Raw genomic sequence first — 25360 nt, forward strand, 5'->3', positions numbered from 1 at the left:
ATGAATTTCTGCTTCATAGCTCAATTTAGTTATGTTGTGTTATATGTGATTTTCCATCGGACTGCAGGTAAAGTGTCTGTTATGACAATGCACAAATGCTGCAATGTTACGCCTCATGCACACGAACGTGTGCGCCGGCCGAGTCCTGTCAGTGATCCAAGAAAAGATAGAACATGTCCTATCTTTCCTCGGATCGGAGACTCTGATCATTTTTCACGGACCCGATTCACCCGCTAAAGTGAATGAGTCCGTGAAGACTATCGGGTGCCACTCAGATGCCGTCAAAAACAACCCAAGTGGCACAACGGTCGTGTGCATGAAGTATTAGTCTTAAATGACAATGTCAGCTCTGCTTTATCCACATATGTATTTTAAGTATTCTGCTAGCAGCGTCATTTCTGAAAAATATACTTTTAAAATTAGTTTTAAACCGTGTTTTTTCATTATCCACTCCTGATATTCTGCAGATTAGCAGCGGCAGCTTCCAGGATGCTTATAGTCTTGTATTGACATGGAACAATAGGTATAAAATGCTTTGTGTTCAGTACAGTACAAAGGACTGGATCTTGTTTGCACCCTCTTGTGTCTACCACTACAAATTGCAGCTTATTAAAGTTCCTATGTGAAGAATGAGTTTTATAACCTTGTGCATTTTTATAATTCTCCAGTGATGCCTACCACAATATAGCTCGGCTGAATCCAGAGAAGCTGAATATCTTCCATACTGTCCGAGAAATCACAGGTATGATGCTCTGTTTTTGGAGTCTAATATTATTGGAATAATTTTACTTTAATTTGTTAGGCTAAGTTCACATTACCGTTGTCTCCCTGAAAGCGTCGCTTCCGTTTGAATTACCATTGATTTCAATGGTAATTCTTTTGTTTCAGTTGGATACCGTTTGCCTCCATTCGCCAGGTTTCTGTTCTTTTTCACAGAAGCAAAACTTACTTTTGCTTTTGTACTTTTGCTTCTGTGGTAATTCAAACAGAAGCGATGCTTTCCGTTTGGATTTTCGGTCATCTCTTTCTCTGACGGAAGAGACCTAAACGGGAGACAACGGTAGTGTGAACTTCGCCTTAATGAGAGTCCTCAGTTATTGTGCTTTCTGCTTTTATGATATGTGCATTGTTGCAAGCTTAATACTTGAATTAATATTGTAATATTGAAATATATTGTAGTAATCTTCTTTAATCTTCTCAGGTTATCTAAATATACAGTCCTGGCCAAAAAACATGACAGACCTTAGAGTGTTTTCCAACCTGGTTAGCATTGGGGGCAGAGATTTATACAGGTAAGATAAATCACATGTAAGTTTGGAGTGCTAATAGAACTTTATTTGATACAGACTTCGTGGACATTTATGGAGGTCCCACATAAAATTCATATAAGTGTGTAAATACCGCATGGGGTTGATCTCTCCATTAAAGGGATTTTCCAGTTTTATGTAAATAAAGCAAAAAGTGGTTTTCCGGTTTAAGAGTAATAAAGCTAAATCTTTATATGAATGAAAAGTTGTACAACTTTCTAATATACGTTGTGTTACAATTCCAGGCTGTAAACCTCTACAGACCTACGTAGTCCTGCTCTCAGCTGAGAAGTGGATACAATTGTATTCATTCTAGGTAATGTTCTGTGAGCTAAATACATCAGCAGCTACAGAAGCATACCTCCCAACCGTCCCGGATTCAGCGGGACATTCCCGGATTCCGGGCGGTGTCCCGCTGTCCCAGGCGGCCAGGGGTATGTCCCGCTGTCAACTGTATCTTTGTCCTCAGGATACAGGTATAGTTGAACCCAATTCTGAAGCAGTATATATTCACAAGTGCCACTGGCAAAAATCCCTATTTCCCAACTATCTCTATTTCTAAAATAAATAACTTTATTATGCTATTGCAGCAAACTAACAAATCACATATATGTTAAAAATGCAAACATGCCCTCTGCCGGAGGTTTATGCCTGTTGGAAAATGGTGCACAGAGTCAGAGATGGCCGGCGACTGCAGAACGCCAGACCTATTTGACAGTGTATTGTTGAAGACCAGCAGAAAAGCACATTATTTTAAAAGTAAGTTCAAAGCCCCCCTGACATGTTTCGCTACACGAGGCAGCGTCCTCAGGGGTACTGGGGCTAGTGACAGCGCGCCGAGAATTTTCAGAGATAATATGGCCGGAAGACTACGACAGACACAAAGTCCTCCAATCAGAGCCAGACAAACAAGACGAGCCTCCCGCTTGTCTGAGAGGATCTGACTGGACCAGTCAGGATGCTACGTCGGTGGCCAGTCCCATCAATTAGATATTGGCCAATCCCGTCCAGATATAGAGGTCAAGCCTCTCTCCATTTTGGACAGACGTAAATGTCAACCAATAAGAAAGTGTTTTAATTGGCCTATTAAATTCTACCTACGATACATGTACACAGCAAACACATATCCGTGGCTAAATGCATGAAGATTCGAAAACATGGCATTTTTATGCGCTTTGCGCAGAGATAATAACTCCGTTGATAGAGCTACCAGCGAAAACCTTTGGAATTCATTTTTTACATAGTATCAGAGGGGATTTCAATATCCCTAGAACACTAAATTATTCAGTATTAAAATAGAATAAATTCATGCATTGCATTACGCCACATCTATAGTCATATACAAGAGTAGAGATGTAGATCAAGCACTTTATAAAATAAAAATAAAAATAAAAAACGGCAAAGCTGTCTAGATAGTAAATAAAATAAAACAAAGTGGTTCCGGTAATAGAGTAAACTGTTATTGTAATGTTGTATTCATAAAGAATTATCAATCGGAAAGTACCCCCCATTGGCTGTGATACAGCCAAAAAGAGAATGACAAATCGATATAAATTAATCTATAAACCCAAATAGATAAATTTTAAGTAATGTATAGTAGTTCTTTTATCATCAAAGAAAAGCAGCAAACGTAAAGCCTTCATTCAGTCCTATCGGGCTAAGTGTGCCCGGACGGTAAATCCACCTTGCTTCCTCTTGCAAGAGTTTACGATCAAGGTTCCCAGCTCGTGGGCCCATCTTAATTTGGGAAACACCCCAAAATTCCAATGATCGAATATCGCCATCATGAAGAGATCTAATATGGCTTGATAGAGGTGTGTCCTCTTTATTATTAATGGTACTGAAGTGTCGGGAGATCCTTCTCCTAAGTTCTTGTATAGTCTTCCCTACATACAATTTCGGGCAGGGGCATTTAGACACATAGATCACTCCACTACTTTTACAAGTATATAGCAAGGTATAGTGCTGAAAACCCTGGCATACGCAGAATGTGAGGGGGCCGGTAGCCACATCGCGCAGGCGCCCAACAAAGTCCAAGGCCAAAACCTGTGCAAAAGGTCACACACATCCGACATGACAAACAAACCCGGCGCATGCACACAGAATGGAGAGGCAATCACTCCTCCATCTAGGCACCGAGTGACGGAGCCCGCATGGGGTGCAAAGCATCTCCACACTGGCAGGTGGATGTATAATCTGTAATAGATAAAAAATCTTACAAAGTGGAAAAATACCTGAAATTGTTTTGTATAGCAAAAAACTATATGGTTATAGAGGTGGAGGATCGCAGTCCAATATAAAGTTGTCCGTTTCTGTCGTAAGTTGTCAAATACAGCACCAAACAATATTTTCACCAATGGTTATGTTTTTACATTTTTAAGAAAGGACACAAATATATAAGGATCCCATGAATATATGCTAGCCAGCTATATATACACACACTAACACCCATAAAATAAAGCATCAGAGAGGTAAGTCATGTAGTTACCAATGAGAACCCTAAAACCCAAAAAGATTTTAGAAGTGATAAATAACATATCACAAAGTCACACATTTGGCATATATACATGTGACAATGGCCCCAAAACAGCAAAATAAGCAAATACAACAAACTCTGAAGTGATACATGGTATATACTAGACCTAAAAGAATATATAAATAAATACAACATATACTGAATGTACCCATAAATGCTGAGGACACCACCACAAGTTGTGCACTAGTACAAACTATTAATTATTCCTATAAATGTGAGGCCCCTACGCCCAAAACATTGTAACCGTTGATTTGAAAAAAGATTGTTCAAAATGATCCAGTGGGAGATTCGACCACTTTGGGTGACACACCAACCCTTCTCCATATCAAATTGCGGACACAACCTCTTATACCTGGAGATAAATAATAACAATCTCTTAAAGGGAATGTGGCAGCAGTTTTGAGCCCTTTAAAACTGAGGACAGAGCGATATAGAGGGCATTGTAAACATATGTTTTGTCACAGTAATGCAATTTGAATGATCAAGAAAACTATGATTAACCCAGTTCTGCGATCGCAAGTGCCACTAAGGTGGGCACTTAATCTGCAAGTTCTCTTGCACTGCATGTTGCCCCTACAGCTGTCACCCAGAGCAGAAAGCGACTGCCGTACCAGGGTAATCAAACATCGGTTTCTCGGACATGCAACTTGCATGACAGAGACAAAAGCTATGTCCCCCTCCCCTATATTGCTGTGTCAGCAGTTTTGAGGCCTCAGAACTGCTGAAAGATTCCTTTTAAAGGGTTGTGAGATCAAAAGTCCAGTCAAATTGTGCTTTTAGTTTTAGACTAGATATTGATTTGTCCCCAGTCACGCAGGTAAACCTATATATTGTGGCTTTTTATAAAAAGTTGTTTGTCTACTTTTCCTTCCTTTTGTTTTGGTCAACATCACTGAGCCGTGATAAAATAGAAGATGAGACTAGAGCTTTCCAATAATAAGAACGAGTGACCACTCTGCTGTAAGAAGATAACAGTAAGATCCCTCCTTAAAGGCAGCGGTTGTAGCTAGTAGCATGGAAAAGATGAGCGGAAATGGGTTATTTGGTAGAGGAATAGCTGTGAGTCTAGTAATTATTGTTAGTGGGACATTCCCAAGTGTAAAACATTTTTATCCCGGCATAATCACAGTTCCAAAAATATTTGGGGGGCAAAATACGACTTTTGACCATGTCTCTTATATTTTAGGAGATAAAATATACTTATTTATAGATGATGGGAAAGCCCCAGTAGTTTAATATGACAGTTTACCCAGCTCAGCAATTTACAGTTTCAGCTGCAATTACTATAACAGAGTTTCTGGCTCCCCACATGGCAGAGAGAAGAAAGCAGGAGCCCACACAGAGGTTACAAAACGCTGTATACCAGCACTGAAAATAATTATTTGTCTCTGCAGGGCTAAAGCTGAGAAGGAAGGGCAGGGGGCACATTTAATGATGGTCTCGGCTGAGAAGTTATAAAACATCACGTCCTCAGTAGCCAACGAGCTGGAAGACGCTCTTATACAATCCACCCCCTGTCTGGAGTGGTGATGGCAGAAGTATTTTTTTATTTAAAGCACCCGTGGGGTAGCACTCTCTGAAATAGCAGGTGTCTCCTTTAGTAGTTCCAGCTTTACAGAGTAATGGAAGGAAGCAAATAGATCTAAACTGAACCCAGGCTGTGAGCATTGACCTTCCTTATTAAATAAACTGCAGTATTGATAGTGTACCAGACACTCGCTGGACGCTTCTTTTTAATGACAGCTGCACCACACATTATTTTTGAGCTAGAAGTAGCTACATGGGGACTTACATATGCCTGTATGTAAACAGATATATAAAACAGTAGCTGGAGGGATTCACAAAAAAAAATTATAATTGTAATCATTATAAAAATCTGAAAACTAGGACTAAAGAATTTAAGAATACAGTAAGTGTGCTGTGAGCAGTGACATTACCTGCAGACCACATCCACGTCACCTGGAGTGATGCTATTTCTGACCCACATCAAACATTATATTTGCAGCTCATTAAACGGCTTGTCGTTTATATTTTTTATATTTATTTATTTAGAGAATAGGAAAACTAATTTCCTGATATACATGTATTTAAAAGTCTGCTCACAAACCTTGCTTATACCAGTGTATCTGCACTCAGTAGAATACTATGGCGCACAGGAGACTAGTATGGCACATAGATCAGTCCTGTGTAATGCATCCATTGGCTAACTGAATAGGACTAAACATGGCATCAGTTACGTAACCCCCCCACATACAAAATCATGTGATGTATAATATGGCTGCCTGTCTCTATGTTAAGTATGACATGGCTGCTTGTCTCTAGGTGATGTATGACATGACTTCCTGTCTTTAGATGATGCATGACATGGCTGGCTGACTCTAGGTGATACATGACATGGCTGCCTGTCTCTAGGTGATGTATGAATGGCTGCCTGACTCTAGGTAATGTATGACTTGGCTGCCTGTCTCTAGGTGATGTATGACATGGCTGCCTGTCTCTAGGTGATGTATAACATGGCTGCCTGTCTCTAGGTTATGTATGAATGGCTGCCTGTCCCTAGGTGATTTATGACATAGCTGACTGTCTCTAGGTGATACATGACATGGCTGCCAGTCTCTAGGTGATACATGACATGGCTGCCTGGCTCTAGAGGATACATGACATGGCTGCCTGTCTTTAGGTGATACATGACATAGCTGCCTGTCTCTAGGTGATGTATGACATGGCTGCCTGTCTCTATGTGATATATGACATGACTGACTGTCTCTAGGTGATACATGACATGGTTGCCTGTCTCTAGGTGATGTATGACATGACTGCCTGTCTCTAGGTGATATATGACATGGCTGCCTTTCTCTACATGATACATGACATGGCTGCCTGTCTCCAGGTGATACATGACATGGTTGCCTGTCTCTAGGTGACGTATGACATGGCTGTCTGTCTCTAGGGGATTTATTACATGGCTGCCTGTCTCTAGGTGATGTATGACATTACTGCCTGCCTCTAGGTTACACATGGCATGGCTGCCTGTCTCTAGGTGATTTATGAGACGGCTTCCTGTCTCTAGATGATGTATGACATGACTGCCTGTCTCTAGGTGATACATGACATGGTTGCCTGCCTCTAGGTGATACATCACATGGCTGCCTGTCTCTAGGTGATGTATGACATGACTGCCTGTCTCTAGGTGATATATGACATGGCTGCCTTTCTCTACATGATACATGACATGGCTGCCTGTCTCCAGGTGATACATGACATGGTTGCCTGTCTCTAGGTGACGTATGACATGGCTGTCTGTCTCTAGGGGATTTATTACATGGCTGCCTGTCTCTAGGTGATGTATGACATGACTGCCTGTCTCTAGGTGATACATGACATGGTTGCCTGCCTCTAGGTGATACATCACATGGCTGCCTGTCTCTAGGTGATGTATGACATGGCTGCCTGTCTTTAGGTGATACATGACATAGCTGCCTGTCTCTAGGTGATTTATGACATGGCTGCCTGTCCCTAGGTGATTTATGACATGGCTGCCTGTCTCTAGGTGATTTATTACATGGTTGACTTTCTCTAGGTGATTTATGACATGGCTGTCTGTCTCTAGGTGATGTATGACATGGCTGACTGTCTCTAGGTAATATATGACATGGCTGCCTGTCTCTAGGTGATGTATGACATGGCTGCATCTCTCTAGGTGATGTATGACATGACTGCCTGTCCCTAGATGATGTATGACATGACTGCCTGTCTCTAGGTTATGTATGACATGGCTGCCTGTCTCTAGGTAATATATGACATGGCTGTCTCTCTCTAGGTGATGTATGACATGGCTTCCTGTCTGTCTCTAGGTGATGTATGACATGACTGCTTGTCCCTAGATGATGTATGACATGGCTGCCTGTCCCTAGGTGATGTATGACATGGCTGCCTGTCTGTAGGTGATGTATGACATGGCTGCCTGTCTCTAGGTAATATATGACATGGTTGTCTCTCTCTAGGAGATGTATGACATGGCTGCCTGTCTGTCTCTAGGTGATGTATGACATGGCTGCCAGGCTCTATGGAGGGGCAGGGGGAGACAGGTGGGCAGAGACTCTGTGAGATGCCAAAGAGGAGGCACTAGGTGTGCAGGGGGACAATAAAAAAAATCTTACTCAGCAATCTTACACTTTTACGTAGCACAGTCACTCACTAGGTTGCAGTGCGATCTGCTGCTTCTGGCTCCTGCAGGCCCCTAGATCTCTTACTGCAATGGGCATGCTTGGATGAAGTCTCCGCCTCCTCCTCACACATGGCATTTATCTCACCTACGTAGATAACAGACCAGATTCCAAAATTAATCCAGACCCCAGACCAGACCCCTATGTTAATTCACACCCCCAATCAGACATCAAACCAGACCCACAAATTAATTCAGACCTCCGACCATAACCCTAAATTAATTCAGACCCCTGACCAAACTCCTAAATTAATTCAACGCCCAATATAACCCCAGACTAGACCCACAAATTATTTCAAACCTCCAACCATACACTTAAATTATTTCAGACCCCATACCAGACCCCTAAATTAATTCATGCCACAGACCGGACCCCTAAAATTTTTTACCAGATCAGACCTCCAAAAAAATTCAGGTCCCAGACCAGACCCCTATGTTCTTACCACTCTCGGGTCGGTTCCTCTTGTTTTTCATAGCGTCTCTTCAGTTTTGGGTCCTTTTGTGGGAATGCCACTTGTGCTGTCCAGACTTACCCTAATATGGCCCATGGATAGGGATTGACCTCATAAGACAACCCCTTTAATTACAACTATTGATAAGTACTCTGCTGTGTGATTCGTGTTTACGTAAAACTTTAAGACCTGTATCATCGTAGTGATGTATTCTAAATAAAACAGATCACAGATAGATCTTTTAACTTGCAGACCTACATTCCTTTTTTAAGCTTGTAGAGGTGGCAGTAGATTCGCCTTTTTTAACGCCAATAATCTTATAAAACCTCTACTGTTAGGTTATTGCTCTGCTGAGTCAACTGAAAACTAACTTACAGTAAACATCTCATAAATTCCTCGGTCTTAAGTCTCGGGGCCATTACACTCTCATCATTTTCCTTGACCTTTTGAAAGTTTTTTAAATTTTAGACTTCCCTTTTATAATATTTTTAGGCCAAATTTACTATTCATTTTCTTTTTCTTCTCAAGCCTTCCCAAATCTTTTTATTCCTTTCAGCTGTTTGGTAAACTTCAAAGTTCTCTTTCAGGGATATATTATATAAATTTCTTATGTAATTATATTTGTCTATACTTATTATTGCATATCATTACATTTGTAGCAAATTTGACCAAACTAATGATAACAGAGTGGTTAGTTAAAGAGGAGTTATGGCAGACTATGGCTGTCTGTTGTTACTGGGTTGCCTGGAAAATGGGTGGGGAGGGTGATCTGATTTAGAGATGCTTTATTAGCTACAACAAAGATCTGCATCCAGCACAGTTTTAAATGCTAAGGGACTGCAATAACTCTAAGGTTAAGTTCACATGGGACGTGCTACGTAAAGGTGCACAGTGTATCCGCCCTGGTAGACGCAGGCAATTCCGGGCAAAAAATCGCACCAAATTGTGGTGCAGTTGTTCACCCGGAATGCCTGCTGCGGAAAACTGCAGAATTAGCGGCCTGCAGGCCGGCCTCCAGGGATGACGCTTCATCCCAGGAGACCGCTGTCATTGACTATAGTGGCGGTCACATGGGATGAAACATCAATTGACATGCTGCGGCTTATAAAAACAACTGCACGTTAATTTGTGAGCGGAATCTCCGCATATCACTTACATAGCGTGTGGATGAGATTTCTTGAAATCTCATCCAATCCTCTGCTACTGTATTATGCTGCAAGTTTTCCACAACTAAATACGTTGAGGAAAACGTGTGGACTAGCCCAAAGAGTAGTCTCAAAATACCCCAGCACAGACAATAAGAAAAATAAGTTTTCTTGCTGATCAAAATTGTTATTTTATTTATACATTCGTTTCATGTAATGTTTCCATGTAGGAAGGCATTTGAAATGTATATGAGCGACTATTCGAACATTTCGGCCCATCCCAGGCCTTTGTCACGGTAGCTGTGAATATGATACAAAAATGAACATCAGTACATAAATAAAAATAAAGGAAAAATTATACCAAGTATAACATAGACATATTGACATCCAAGGGTTTTCATTATTTGTAGTACAAAATAGAAGTATTTGTGACATTAGGGGCCTCTGGACGGGGGACATAATCGAGGGCTGAGGTAAGAATAAATAAATGTGAGCGCTCTCTATGAGGGAGGTAAATATAAATCCTGGGCCTGCATGAATAAAACATACAAACAATATTGGTGGTAGCTGGGTGTGACATCCATATAGGTAATATGCAAGGCAATATACAGGACAATACGTAACATGGGTTGCACACATCATGTATATAGATCCATAGAGCCATAAGCAATAAGGTATCAAAGTTTATACTAGTTATAGGTGGAGGGGTGGGGAACAACTACTCTAGACCATACCATAAAATACCAGTATGGAAAGTGCATAAGAGTATAAAGGTATATGGAGTGATTACCTATAAGAGTGTAGTGTTGGTGCCAGTAGTCAATATAGGTGTCTACCAAATGCTCAGGAATGAGAATGTGAGTCAAAAATCCGCTGCATATATAGCGGGAGATGATAAAAAGATGCAGCTGCATTCTCTTCTGGTTTAAGGCTTGTCTCCCCGACGCTGTGCATTGTTTCCTAGGAGACGTCAGCGTAAACGTCATGATGCCAGCAGTGATGCTCCTAAGACGCTGGAGAGTCTGCGTCACGGGAGCCATGCGTAACGACGTCACGGCGTTCCTGACGTGATGTAGTCTATGTTGCTCATGGGAAATGTAGTTTAACATGGGGCTATGTGTATAACTCTGTAGAATGAATAAGGGCATGTGGATTGTATGGCTCACTGAACAGGTATGAGATTGGTGCTAATGGCCTATGTGACAATGAACAAGTGGAGGGGTGGAAGGGAGTTAGAAGAGAAAAGGGGAATCATTGGTATTTAAATGTAGACCAAGAATGTAATTGTTGGAGATTGCCAGAGGCACAGGAAGAACCAAGAGAAAATAAGGATGAGAGATCCATTACGCCTCATGCACACGACCGTGTGCGCCAGCCGAGTCCCGTCAGTGATCCGAGGAAAGATAGAACATGTCCTATCTTTCCTCGGATCGGAGACTTGGATCATTTTTCACGGACCCGATTCACCAGCTAAAGTGAATGGGTCCGTGAAGACTATTGGAGACATGAAGGAGTAAGCCGCTTTTTTTGGTTCCGGTATCTGTTCAAACATGGATGCACAAATTCTAGCGAGTCTAGAAAAGATGAAAGAATGTAGTTAAAGAGGCTCTGTCACCAGTTTCACACTTCCCTATCTCCTCCCTAATCTAATAGGGGCTGTGGTGTAGATAACTACTGTGTTATTTAAAAAAAAACAAAAACGTTTATTAGTGACAAAGTTATGAGCATCTTAACATTTATGCTAAATTTTTGTATAAGCCCAACTTGGTGTTTTTTTTTACTTTAACCAAGTGGGCGTTGTAAAGAAAAGTGTATGTTGCTGACCAATCAGCATCATACACTTCTCTTCATTCATGTCCAGCATTAGTCACAGCACAGCGTGATCTCGCGAGATCACGCTTTGCCGTCACTTATTCCTGCAGTTCCTTCACCGGAGTGTCGGGAGAATCACCAGACATCGCCTCCAGCCAGGAGGCGGCTGGAGGCATTGTCTCGTCATTCTCCCGTCGCCCAGTTGGGCTTTTACAAAAAAAATTGCAGAAATGTTAAAATGCTCATAACTTTGTCACTAATAAACGTTTTAAAAAAACAACAACACAGTAGTTATCTACAACACTGCGCCTATTAGATTAGGTAGGAGATAGGGAAGTATTAAACTGGTGACAGAGTCTCTTTAATACATGCATGAAACAAGGTATAACAAATTGTATAACTATTAATGTAATAGAATTGATATTTATTATGAGAGTAAATTAAAACCCTGTTGCGCCCCTTTGGCGTGAGGGTCGGTAGTGTGTGTATCCAGTATGAGTCTCTTTCAGCAGGCGGATATGATTACCCCCTCTTCTTGGTCTCGGGACCTGTTCAATTATCTGAAATCTGAATTGTGAAAAATTGCAGCATGGTTTTTGAAAGTGGTCAGGTAGTGGTAGCCAAGTTTTATTACATCGAATAGTGGATTAATGGCTAGCTATGCGATCTCTAACATGTTAAGTCATCTCTCCTACGTAGACTAAGCCACATGGGCATTTGACTAAATAAACAACAAAATTGGACTCACACGTACAGAACCCTTTAATTGGGGAAGTTTTGTTATTTTGAGGATGTTGGATTGTTTCATCCCTGATGATGTTGGAACAGCTAGAACAGTGTAGGCGTGGAAAGATGCGATTGTGTTTGGTTTGTAGGAATGTTTGTCTTGATACTTTATCTAAACTACCTACATTGGCCCTGATAAGGCGATCGCGGATATTGGGCAGTCTTTTTTGTCACATCGTGGCTGGAGGGGAAAATTCTTCTATGTGGGGATATGCTGTATGTAAGGCTGGCCAGTGTTTTGGAATGACATTCTGTAGTTTAGGTATCATGGGCTGATACGTATGTACGAATGGAGGTCTCCTTGAATCAGTTCTTGTCTGGTCAGATGTATCTTTGCGTCTCTTCCATTAGGGTCTTAGATAACTCCTGGTCTTGAGTAGTGATGTTCCATAGCCTCTTTGTCTAAATTTGTTGGACATTTCTTGTAATCTAATTTTCTTGATATCGTCATCTGTTACAATCTGTGATACCCTCTTGAACTATGACTTAGGTAAAGATAGTTTAGTGTTTCTCGGATGGTTACTTTTATGTAGGAGTCCATTCTTGTCTGTGGGTTTAGAGTATAGGTTTGTAGTTAAGTTCCCTTCGTGGTCTTTGAGTATCAGAATGTTGAGAAAACAGATTCTGTGGTGATCACAGTATAGTGTAAATTGTAGCACCTTTCTAACCTGGTTGATATAGATCAGCAGCACAGGACAGATTTTTCAAAAGGGTGCACGTCTCCTGGGTCACAGTCCAAAAGTGACCCCTCAGTCAAGGCAAAAAAGAAATTGAGACAGCACTACCAAATTTTCAAAGTGAAGATCCTTTTATTCCACGGTGCAACGTTTCAGCTCAATACGCATGCTTGAGAAAGGCTCGTATTGAGCTGAAACGTTGCACCGTGGAATAAAAGGATCTTCACTTTGAAAATTTGGTAGTGCTGTCTCAATTTCTTTTTTGCCTTTTCTAACCTGGTAGATATCCAAAAGGAATTTATCGAGATACTGTTCAGAACCACTCTAAATACAGAATATGTCATCTATATAGCGATTCCAACAGATTGTATGCTGTTGGAATTTGTTGTTTGGCTTAAGGCTCTATGGGTCTATATTCATGTTACGTATTGTCCTGTATATTGCCCTGCATCTTACCTATATGGACACCCAGCTACTACCAATATTGTTCGAATTTTTTATTCATGCATGCCCCGGATTTATATTTAACTCACTCACGTGTATTTATTCTTACCTCAGCCTCGATGATCTCCTCCCTCCAGAAGCCCCCGATGTCACAAATGTATCTATTTTGTACTACAAATAATGAAAACCTTTGGATGTAAATATGTCTATGTTATCCTTTATGTAATTTTATATAATTTTTTTATTTATATAAAGATGTTAATTTATGTATCATATTAACATCGGTGGTGACAAAGGCCTGGGATGGGCCGAAAGGTCTAAATAGTCGCTCATATATATTTCAACATGGAAACATTACATGAACCTAATTTATGAATAAAATTAACATTTTTGGATCAGTAAAAAAACTTATTTTCCTTATGGTATGTGCTGGGGTATTTTGAGACTACTAGTAAATTTGGGGATTCTATCCAAACCCTGATAACAACATACCACACTCCAGGAGTTCATCCCATTTTTTATTTATATTTCTAAGAGTAACATACAGCATGGGTGTTCATAGATAGTCATTGCTTATCTGGGATGTCATCTACAAGACCCTATTGTTTAGCTTCTATTAGCAGGACCCAAATCTGAAACTGGGTTGTATGATTTTATCTACTGTGCAGATCTTATTGACTTTATGTTTTATGAGGTATTAATAATAAGTAACTGCAGAGGATAGATGAGCAGAGTGGATTACAGTGTAACTCACTAGCCAGTAAAATTCTGTTTTTAGCAGGAACTTGTTATATTCTTCAAACCATTCTTGAACAATGGAAGCTCTTACAGTAGCTCTTCTGTGGGATTGGACCAGAAGGGTTAGCGTTCGCTCCCCACACACATCAATTAGTTTTGAGCGCTCATGGTTCACCAGTTGTCCTTCCTTTGACCACTTTTAGTAGGTACTAACTACTGCATATCTGTTGTTTTGAAGATGCTCTGACCCAGTCATCTGGCCACCACAATTTGGCCCTTGTCAAAGTCGCTCAGATCTTTACACTTACTCATTTTTCCTGCTTCCAACCCATCAACTTCAAGTACTAACTCTTCACTTGCCATAGTAACGAGATAATCAATGTTATCCACTTCACCTGTCAGTTTTAATGTTATGGCTGGTCGGTCTATATATCAGGAAAAAGTACATTTTCCACTTCCATTAGCCTGCCTAACCATCACATCATTGAATTGAAAGAATTAAAAATTAAAACCAATAGCACTGAATTCAAAATCCAAGGTGGATGCACATCTCTTTTGAATCTTAATTCTGGGTTTCAATAGTATCAACATATTCACCCATGCAGCAATGTTTCTGTGTAATAGCCTAAAACAGCACCAGTAGAGAGCTTCCTTGAAAAAGAAAAAAAACGATACTAATTGATATTTCTGAAAAAAATTATACATATTTTTTTCCATATTTTAAATGATTGAATAAGCCCTCTAGTTCTCTGTAGGATGTAAAGTAGACCTTAGTGTCAGCTATGTACTAGATGTTATGCACCGACTTTTCATTGCGTTTTGCTTGTAGAGGTTTTGGTATAAACACAACATTTATTTTAAATGGTCATTTTTTTTAGCTGAAGATCTGAGACAGACTGGTTGCTAGTGTCTGACAACCCCACCATGGTAAAAAAAAAAAAAAAAAAACATGGTAAAAAGCAGAACCATGTCATCTCCCAATTCAGACCTGGGTATTGATCAGATTTTTAAAAAATAAATCTTAGGTAGAAAATTTGTTATAAATTTCGTGTAAACTGATCTTTTAAATGCCCAATATACATTACAGCAGAATATAATTATGTAAGGTATTGTATTATAATCTCAATTTTTCTTTGCACAAAGTGGAATTTCACTACTGATCCTCAAGCAACAGAGCCTCACAACCCTAAATCTCCAGTCCCTCAAAGAAATCAGCGCTGGGAATGTCTATATCACTGATAACCACAATCTTTGCTACTACAATACTATGAACTGGACATCGCTCTTCAGGACATCCAGCCAGAAATCCACCATTAGAGACAACAGGAAAGCGGAGAACTGCAGTGAGTATTTTGCAACTGGGTCTCTATAGGGATTGTGAAATGACACAATGCACTGACAAGAAATCAGATGTTAGCTTTGAGAGAATCTCATATAATGTTACTTCAATCTGGAACCACTACTTTAATCAAAGCTAAGGATTGGAGGCACTAAACGAACGTTCATATGAACACTCGTACCCGATCATTGCCCTGTGTATACAGGGCAACTGTCAGCCGATGAACGAGCAAACGCAATATGCAAAATTTTTGTATTATTGTTATCGGCAGCACATCACCCTGTGTAAACAGGGAGATGTGCTGCCGACATGATAGAAATGTATGGGAACGAGCGATCATAATAATCCTTGTGAAATTAGCAAACGAGCGCCCATCAACGAGCTGGCTCGTTGATCGGCGATCGTTTACATGGCACATGTCGGGCCATGTAAGGGGACCCTAAGAGGCACTTTAATAATAGGGCAAATAGTACAGCTGTACCAGGTGTTGTCTGCAGTGCATCACTTGATCATGTCCCACGTGACGCTAGATTAGTTGTGCAGAACTTGCACTGGCTGTGTGCAGGTTCTGGTGGCTGGTCTGAAGCGGACCTTCCCAACCCTGCTAGGCTCCTGATCATTACCTGCTCCTGGCCTCAACTACACCTTTAAAAGACCACTAATTTTGGTTATGATGTGTGTGTATTTTAATGTATGTGTGTATGTATATATGTAAGTATGTATGTATGTATGTATGTATGTATGTATGTATGTATGTATGTATGTGTGTACAATATTTCCAACTATACATGTATCTAGTCAGCAGGTTTTATATGTGCATACACATCTATGGTGAAAGTGTACCATGTACAAATGTGTCCTTTCTCACCTTTCCTCTTATCTCAACATATCATGAGATGTGTGGCGTGAGATGACCAGCTTTGAAAAAAACCAAAAACATGCTTTCACGAGATGTCTATGCTATATGTGTTTATGTGGGACCAACCAATGGCTGGAATGTATATTGCAGCCTGCTAGTATGTCACAATATTATATTGAATTTGTTTCATGAGATGTTGGAGTCCTTAACCAACTTCAAGCAAAATTAGCTGTGAACACATCTCTATATTGTATAGGTGTATATTCATGCAGCTGCAGTGAATGTGTATATATGTGCATCTATGTATGTGGAGTGAATGCTGCATTGCTTTTTCTTGGATGGTAGTATGGACAGTACCTTTTTCCCAGTTGGGGGTGTATGAAAATGTTCAGTCAGGGGTTAGCACTGATGGAAATTCGGTATTGTGCCCAACAATGTATTAAAAAAGGTCTGGGGCTACTTTAACTGTCATATTAGGGAATTGCATAATTACTAGGAAGATGCCAACCCGGCACAAAAAGATCCTTGGGATGATAGTATAATGTTGTTGTATCCTTTGGTAATCGATTGTCTTATTTAAACCTACAGCAGTTATGAGTGAATAACATTTACTAAATAATAGTTAGAAAAAATACAAAAAATAAAAAATTCAAGATTTTAATAATAGTTAGTGCCTGGGAATTGTTATTCTTTACCTATTTTTGAGCACAGGGATGAAATATTCCTAACCTATAGTAATGACTTGAAGTTAATAAATATACACTTCATTTACTGGAATGCCTATTAAAGCAGTAATTGGAACCTTTGGATTGCATCTTACCGCAGGCATTGATCCAATATATGTCTATTTCTAATATTTGATCTGAAGGACCATGATACCCATTATGGTTGGGGATCTAGGGAGTAGACAAAACATGTATCTTAGAATGTACATTCTTACAGCCCATTAGGCAAATTCATTATTAGAGTTGAATTGGCATTTTTTCTTATCATCCATTCCTAGATATAATTAACAGATATAATGGGAGTAAAGGTTTTGTTGTCATCTAGAGGCGTCATGTAATTAACCCTTAAAAACAGTAATTGAAATATTTATATAAAAGACATTAAAATAGGATATCTTGTATATTTAGCTCATTTATACAATTATTTTTTTCTCTTTTGCTCTAACGATCTATCTTGATATCTTTTAGCTGCTGAGGGAATGGTGTGCCATCCTCTTTGCTCCAGTGCTGGTTGTTGGGGACCTGGACCTGAACAATGCCTTTTTTGTAAATACTTTAGTCGTTCAAACTCCTGTGTGAGATCCTGCAACATTAAATCAGGGTAAGAAGTGAACGTAAACTAGATAGATAGATAGATTTATACAATAACTTCCTGCAGATACAAACAACTGGGCATCATTTAGATCTGAGAGAAGGCCCCGTACATGCTGGGTTTTTTTTTACAGTTTTTTTTTTGCTGGTTTTTTTTTGTTTGTGTTTTTACCTTGGAATAGTATAAATATGTGCACATTCTGGGGGTGAATTAAGGCGTTGAGGAAGTGAGGCGCCCAGTTCTCCATCACTGTTTACAGGAGACTAATTTTTATGGCGCACAGTACTGCAGCAATCAACCATTCCAAGTGGAACGGAACAGCTCCTGCTTTTAATACAAATGCGGAAATAATAAAATATTGCTCCTCGGAATCACTGAGTTGTTTTCTGTGGTGGATCACAGCCAAGATGGCACCCATATCTGTATGTCTTATATTACCATAAAGAAAAGAGAGAATCTTAAAAATGTAATTGTTTTCCTCCAACCTGATGCCTTACAGACAGACCTAACAATAGGCAAACCTTCCTTTAAAATGTCTCCCGTGACACCATCCCAGGAGTCATTTATTTAATATATCACAGAAAGTTGTTGACACATTTTGCATAGTAATCAATGTAATATTTTTTTTTATACCAACTCATAGAAGCTAATGGCCTCAAAGTGGCATGAGTCATAACGGGACCAGGCTGGGTAGTTTATTAATTTTCTGCATTTACATAAAACTCCTAATTTTTTAGTTGTCTTTGGTATGTGCAAGACGGTAAATCAGCAGATACTACTCCAGGCAGTAAATTAAAAGGTGGTATGGATATGACCATGTGATGTCTCTTGGCCAATCAGACAAAAGTAACTTACTAAATCCCAATAGAATGCACTGGATTTTTTTATTTAAGGCATCTCATCGGTAATTCAATGAGCTTTGTATCCGTAGCAAAAAACGCCATTGTTGGTTCAGTATAATTTTCTCAAACAATTGTTTGACAGGACCACACAATACATTATCTAATAGATGTATCGGTGCGTTTCATTGTAAACTGAGAAATTAAGAATAAAAATGTGACAAAAAATACTGCCACTTGTATTTAACCCATTTGATGTAGGAAATCATTATGTGGACATTATGCTTACAGATACATCCCTTTATTATTCATTTTCTTCTCAGCCTCTAGCATAATGAACTTTAAGAAAACAACATCAATTTCTTCTCATTCCTCCCACAACATAATAATAAACAGTCTTTCGCAGTAATGAAATTTTCGTTCCTGAGAGATCATCCATTTTAATTACAGCAAATCACGGGCACTTCCTCTGTTCTCCTCCTCTCTCTCTACCATCTTACTTGTCACCTTATCTCTTTTCCCATGTTGTCCCTACTGATTCTGCTCCATGCCTTCTGTTTCTTCTCTCCTTTCCCTTTTATTTTCATCTCTTCTCTGTACCTTTCTCATTGTAATGCAGATGGGCTCTATATATACCGTTCTCCTGACAAAACTCTGATATTATCTTTATTTACAGCAACGCTTCGTGAACAAGAAGTGCAGAACTGCTATGTATAATCCAAGTGTCTGCAGAATGTAAAATGTATTTGGTGCCACAAAAATGAGTTATGGGTTTGGTTGTCCTAACTGTAATCAAAACAAAGTCTCCGGACAACCCCTGTGCACATGCCATATAAATAATATGACTATATAGAGGGGTACTACCCCTTCCGCTATAGCAAGTGTAGGTAGCCACGGCAAAGAGCAGCTCTCACTCAAGATGACTTGGCGTTACCATGAATTACATTGTCACCTATTGACCATTATTTCCCCCAACAATAACTGCTGATCTCCTGGTTCATGTAATAACGTGAGCAAGCACCAACAGGGGGTATATTTTTTTATCCCACAATAACATCTAATAAGGGATCCCATTCTCTAAGCAATCTTGTTTAATATAAAAAAAAAACAAAAAAAACATGAATTGAAATCTGCTGATTTTGGAGGGATCTGCCAACAATCTACTGTGCATGGTGACCTCCTGACAGTCCTTGGGCCTTCTTTATTTCAAGATGGATCAAAAAGAACCTGCTTTTACAGTCATGATAGACAAAGCATATTGCACAAATGTATAAATAAATGTAGATGCAGTAATAATAATAGCCAGTGAAATTAATGAAAAATATAAAGTTCAATACAAAGCGATTGAGTTAATTCCCATCATCATATAGTATTTCTATAGTGCACTGTTTGTCCCACATTCTGTTTGCTATAACTCTTTGCTCTTTTTATTGTCTTCAGAGAAACTCGAGAGTTTGCCAATGGAACCGTTTGTCTCAAGTGTGACAGTCAATGTGAAAAGATGGATGGAGGCATCGCCACTTGTTATGGACAGGTAAGGAAATTTTGACTAAACCCTGTTCACAATGCTCTACACCAGGGGTCTCAAGCACACGGTCCGCGGGCCGCATGCGGCCCCTGGGGCTGTCATCTGCGGCCCGCGGGACACAGAGCCGCTAGTATCGGCTCTGCTCCGAGACTCTGGAATTCCCTGACATCGCTGTCCACATATGAACAGCGATGTCTGGGGCTTCCCCAGAGCCGGCGTCCCGAGCAGAGCGCTGGTGTCGGCTCTGCTCCGGGACTCTGTGGAATTCCCTGACATCGCTGCCCATATATGGACAGTGTGTCAGGGTCTTGCCCAGAGCGGAGCAGAGCGCTGGTGTCGGCTCTGCTCCTGGACTCTGTGGAATTCCCTGACATCGCTATCCACATATGAACAGCGATGTCTGGGGCTTCCCCAGAGCCGGAGTCCCGAGCAGAGCGCTGGCGTCGGGTCTGCTCCGGGACTCTGTGGAATTCCCTGACATCGCTGCCCATATATGGACAGTGTGTCAGGGTCTTGCCCAGAGCGCTGGTGTCGGCTCTGCTCCTGGACTCTGTGGAATTCCCTGACATCGCTGTCCACATATGAACAGCGATGTCTGGGGCTTCCCCAGAGCCGGAGTCCCGAGCATAGCGCTGGTGTCGGCTCTGCTCCGGGACTCTGTGGAATTCCCTGACATCGCTGCCCATATATGGACAGTGTGTCAGGGTCTTCCCCAGAGCGGAGTCCCGGGCAGAGCGCTATTATCGGCTCTGCTTCGGGACTCTGGGGAAGCCTCTGACATCGCTGTCCATACATCGACAATGATGTCAGGGGCTTCCGCAGAGCAGGAGTCCCAGTGATGTCAGGAGCACAGCTGGAGTCCCAGGAAGAGCCTACTAGCGCTCTGCCTGGGACTCCAGCTCTGGGCAAGCCCCTGACATCACTGGGGCAGCCTCTACAGAGGGCACTGGGGCAGCCTCTACAGAGGGGACTGGGGCAGCCTCTACAGAGGGCACTGGGGCAGCCTCTACAGAGGGCACTGGGGCATCCTCTACAGAGGGCACTTTGGAAGCCTCTACAGAGGGCAATTTGGCAGCCTCTACAGAGGGCACTGTGGCAGCCTCTACAGAGGGCACTGTGGCAGCCTCTACAGAGGGCACTGTGGCAGCCTCTACAGAGGGCACTGTGGCGTTATCTACAAGTGGGTGTTTGACAGTATCTGAAGAGGACACTGGCATTATCTAGGGGTGTGTTGCAATATCAACAGAGGGCACTGTGGCCTTATCTACAGAGGGCACTGTGGCCTTATCTACAGAGGGCACTGTGGCCTTATCTACAGAGGGCACTGTGGCCTTATCTACAGAGGGCACTGTGGCCTTATCTAGGGGTGTGTTGCATTATCCACAGAGGGCACTGCGGCAGCATCCACAGTGGGCACTGCGGCACTATCTAAAAAGGGGCTGCCCAATCTTGACATGTGTGCTAACTGAGCCGCCGGACTGCATTTAGCGACACTTAAACTGGAAAGCTGGATTGTTGAAATAGCACGTGGAGAAATAGCTCAAATTTTAAACCTAGCGCTATTATTATAGTAATGTAGTATTATTATTCTAGTAATATAGTGTTATAGTAGTTCAAATAACTAATTGATTAACAATAATTTTGTATTGTATCAAATTTGAAAGTAATGCGGCCCGTCAACTTCCCATTTTTTCTATATGCGGCCCACTTACCCGGCCGAGTTTGAGACCCCTGCTCTACACTACATTTTCTGAGCAATTACATTTTTCTAAAATTGCATACTAAACTAAAAACATGTGAAGTAGATGAAAATTAATGGTCTTACAACTGTCATCGGGCAGGAGCAGAAACATCGATTGGTGGCAGAAGGTTCTCTATCAAAATTTATTTATTCAGACATCTGAATATGTGTGAATATTTCCAAGCCTCCTTGTCCATTCTCAGCCCTTACCTCCAGAGGTGTAGCTAGGTTCTCCTGCACGATTCCGATTTGTGCCCCACCCCCAACTTCTTTCCCGGCATTTCCTTTCCCCTCACCATGTTTGCTTTCTCTACCAAACAATGTGATGTAATTTTGTCCCCCTTTTTTTTAATGTAACTCGAGCATAAAACCATTTGTACATTTTACAAGCAATATAGTTATATAAGGTAGTTACCATAACAATAAATTAAAAGAAAATAAATTAAAGAGGTCACACACAGCCCCCTTGTAGATAGCGCCACACACAGCCCCCTTGTAGATAGCTCCACACACAGCCCCCTTGTAGATATCTCCACACACAGCCCCCTGTAGATAGCGCACACACACACACAGCCCTGTAGATAGTACCATACACAGCCCCCTGTAGATAGCTTCACACACAGCCCCCTGTAGATATCACTACACACAGCCCCCTTGTAGATAACTCCACACACAGTACCCCTGTAGATAGCTCCACACACAGCCCCCTGTAGATAGCACCACACATAGCCTCCTTGTAGATAGTTCCACACACAGCCCCCCTGTACATAGTGGCACACACATGGTGCCATACAATCCCCCTTGAAGATGGTGCCACACAGCCCACCCTTGTAGATGATGCCACACAGGCCCCATTGTAGATGATTTATGCACAGAGAAAAGAAAAGGAGAATACACGCCTATATGTAAAACGTAACTTTATTGACATTAACATATGGTATATTTAAAATGTATAAAACAGATGCACACAAAGGACTAAAGGACACTGTTCCAATAACAGTAGAAAAAGACACATATGTTCAGACTGTGTAATGATCATGCCGGAGAGCAAGAAAAATCAGTGCTGAAAGTGGAAATACAGCCATATGGTAACATGCATAGCACTGGTATTAAAACTATGACAATGAGAGTCAAAGGCAAAACAGTGTGCACAGATAAACTAGTATATATACACAGTAACCATGGAGTGGCTTACAAAGCTGAACTCAGAAAACAACTCTAAAGAGGTGTATAGGAAGTTAGCTGAGGACAAGTCTCTTACCCATAAACGGCTATAGATGCAGTCTGGCAGTGTGCACTGGACCCCAACGCGCGTTTCGCACTTTGCTTCCTCAACCCCTTGAGGAAGCAAAGTGCGAAACGCGCGTTGGGGTCCAGTGCACACTGCCAGACTGCATCTATAGCCGTTTATGGGTAAGAGACTTGTCCTCAGCTAACTTCCTATACACCTCTTTAGAGTTGTTTTCTGAGTTCAGCTTTGTAAGCCACTCCATGGTTACTGTGTATATATACTAGTTTATCTGTGCACACTGTTTTGCCTTTGACTCTCATTGTCATAGTTTTAATACCAGTGCTATGCATGTTACCATATGGCTGTATTTCCACTTTCAGCACTGATTTTTCTTGCTCTCCGGCATGATCATTACACAGTCTGAACATATGTGTCTTTTTCTACTGTTATTGGAACAGTGTCCTTTAGTCCTTTGTGTGCATCTGTTTTATACATTTTAAATATACCATATGTTAATGTCAATAAAGTTACGTTTTACATATAGGCGTGTATTCTCCTTTTCTTTTCTCTGTGCATAAATGTCTGTATAGGAGTGCCTATTTTGTTACCAGGGGAGCATGCTCTACCGTATAGCAGCTAGCCCCTTCTATTTTCATTGCTGTTGGACTCTTTTTGTTTATATACCCATTGTAGATGATGCCACATAGCCCCCCCTTATAGATGATGCCACACAGCCCGCCTTGTAGATGATGCCACATAGCCCCCCCTTGTAGATGATGCCACACAGTCCCCCTTGTAAATTATACCACACAGCCCCCTTGTAGATGATGCCACACAGCCCCCTATGTAGATGATGCCACACAACCCCCCCTTGTAGATGATGCCACACAGCCCCTCCCCTTGACAGAAATATAAAAAAATACTTACTAGCCCCGCTCCCTGCTCCGAGACCATTGCGCAGGCTGGCGTGATCCAGTAACAGCATCATACCAGCCTGCGCTGGTTCTCTTGCCCAGCATCTTATAGGCTGCAGGCCTAATGTGGCCTCTAGCCTAGTGGTGGTGGAGCAGGGAGCTCCTCCGCCATAGTATTCAATTGTATCTGTGTCCTGAGGACGCATACAATTGAATGTGGCAGTTGCTAGCCCTGGTTTGTGTAAAACTGAAGTAATCTTTGACAGAGTAATTACAACTGGTGCACAGCATGACGACACCATGTAAAAGAAAATATGTCCCTAGCAAATAACCTAGTCTTAAATGACTCAGTGAGTTAGCTCATAGCTTGGTAGCCATTCATCACCTCAGTCTTCAATATCAATAAGAAGTATTTCTTAAAGTACATTTTGGTGGAGGAGCTCTTCAAATGCACCTCTAAATTAAACCCAACTGCAAAGAAAAACCAACTTCACAATAAAATATATTACGTATCAGTCAAAATTGTGTCGTCTACTGTGTCGCATAAGTTGTCCTATTTTTGACCCTTACTTTGTAACATGGATGAAGTCCATCTTGTAGGCAGTGATAACAGATAAAGGACATATACCACCTTTCTAAGCTATTAAAGGGGTTATCAGGTTTCTAAAAGTCATGGTTTATGCTTAGGATAAGCCATCAATATTAGATTTGTGAGGGTCCGACTCTCAGCACCCTCACCGATCAGCTGTTTGAGGGGGCCGTGGTGCTCCTATGAGCCTCTTCATTGTTTACATGGATTTATTTTTAGTTTGTACTTGCTTGTGCTGTGGAATGGGAAAACGCTGCAATATCTTGCATAGGCCATCAATTTTAAAAACCTGGATAACCCCTTTAGTTTGTTCTGAATGATCATATGCATCATCAGTCCATATCTAACTACAACCTAAAAGGGTTTCTTCAGGAGAATAAATATGTAGCTCAAAGAAATAAGTGAAAGATAACAAAAACAACTGTTATATGCCCCATAGCTGCTTCAGTTTTGTGTTGCTTTCTGGCAATGTTTGTTTAATTTCATTATGTCCATATGGGCAATTCCCATTTCTATAGGCAAAGAGTCTCCCCATCCCTTTGAAGCTAGTCCATAAGATGAACTTCTAGTAACTAAATTTTATGTACAGTATATTTAGAAATGAAAGCATGTCCATTGCTCTTTCTTTCTTTCTTTCTTTCTTTCTTTCTTTCTTTCTTTCTTTCTTTCTTTCTTTCTTTCTTTCTTTCTTTCTTTCTTTCTTTCTTTCTTTCTTTCTTCCTTTCTTTCTCTTATCTCTTTTTTTCACTGAAGTTTTTCAAGACCTATAAATGAAGAATGATAGTTTATCTTATTTAGATTTTTTGATGCATGCTAATAATTCTCTGGTGCAATTCGATTTTCATTTAAGTTGTTTTCTTTCAAATTAAAAGGGAAGTTTA

At 40.9% G+C, this 25360-nt stretch overlaps 1 protein-coding gene across 2 annotated transcripts in view; it reads left to right on the forward strand.

Annotated features, from left to right (window-relative positions):
- Positions 1 to 25360, forward strand: part of ERBB4 (erb-b2 receptor tyrosine kinase 4) — a 765761-nt gene that overhangs the window by 558080 nt on the left and 182321 nt on the right. For both annotated transcript variants that reach the window (XM_075829649.1, XM_075829650.1), the window contains exons 10-14: positions 669 to 742; positions 1202 to 1292; positions 15266 to 15465; positions 17514 to 17646; positions 19917 to 20010. In XM_075829649.1, the coding sequence (XP_075685764.1) occupies positions 669 to 742; positions 1202 to 1292; positions 15266 to 15465; positions 17514 to 17646; positions 19917 to 20010 (592 nt within the window). The remainder of the gene's footprint in view (positions 1 to 668; positions 743 to 1201; positions 1293 to 15265; positions 15466 to 17513; positions 17647 to 19916; positions 20011 to 25360) is intronic.

Source organism: Rhinoderma darwinii, chromosome 6 (assembly GCF_050947455.1).
Source record: "Rhinoderma darwinii isolate aRhiDar2 chromosome 6, aRhiDar2.hap1, whole genome shotgun sequence".
Classification (NCBI taxonomy): domain Eukaryota; kingdom Metazoa; phylum Chordata; class Amphibia; order Anura; family Rhinodermatidae; genus Rhinoderma; species Rhinoderma darwinii.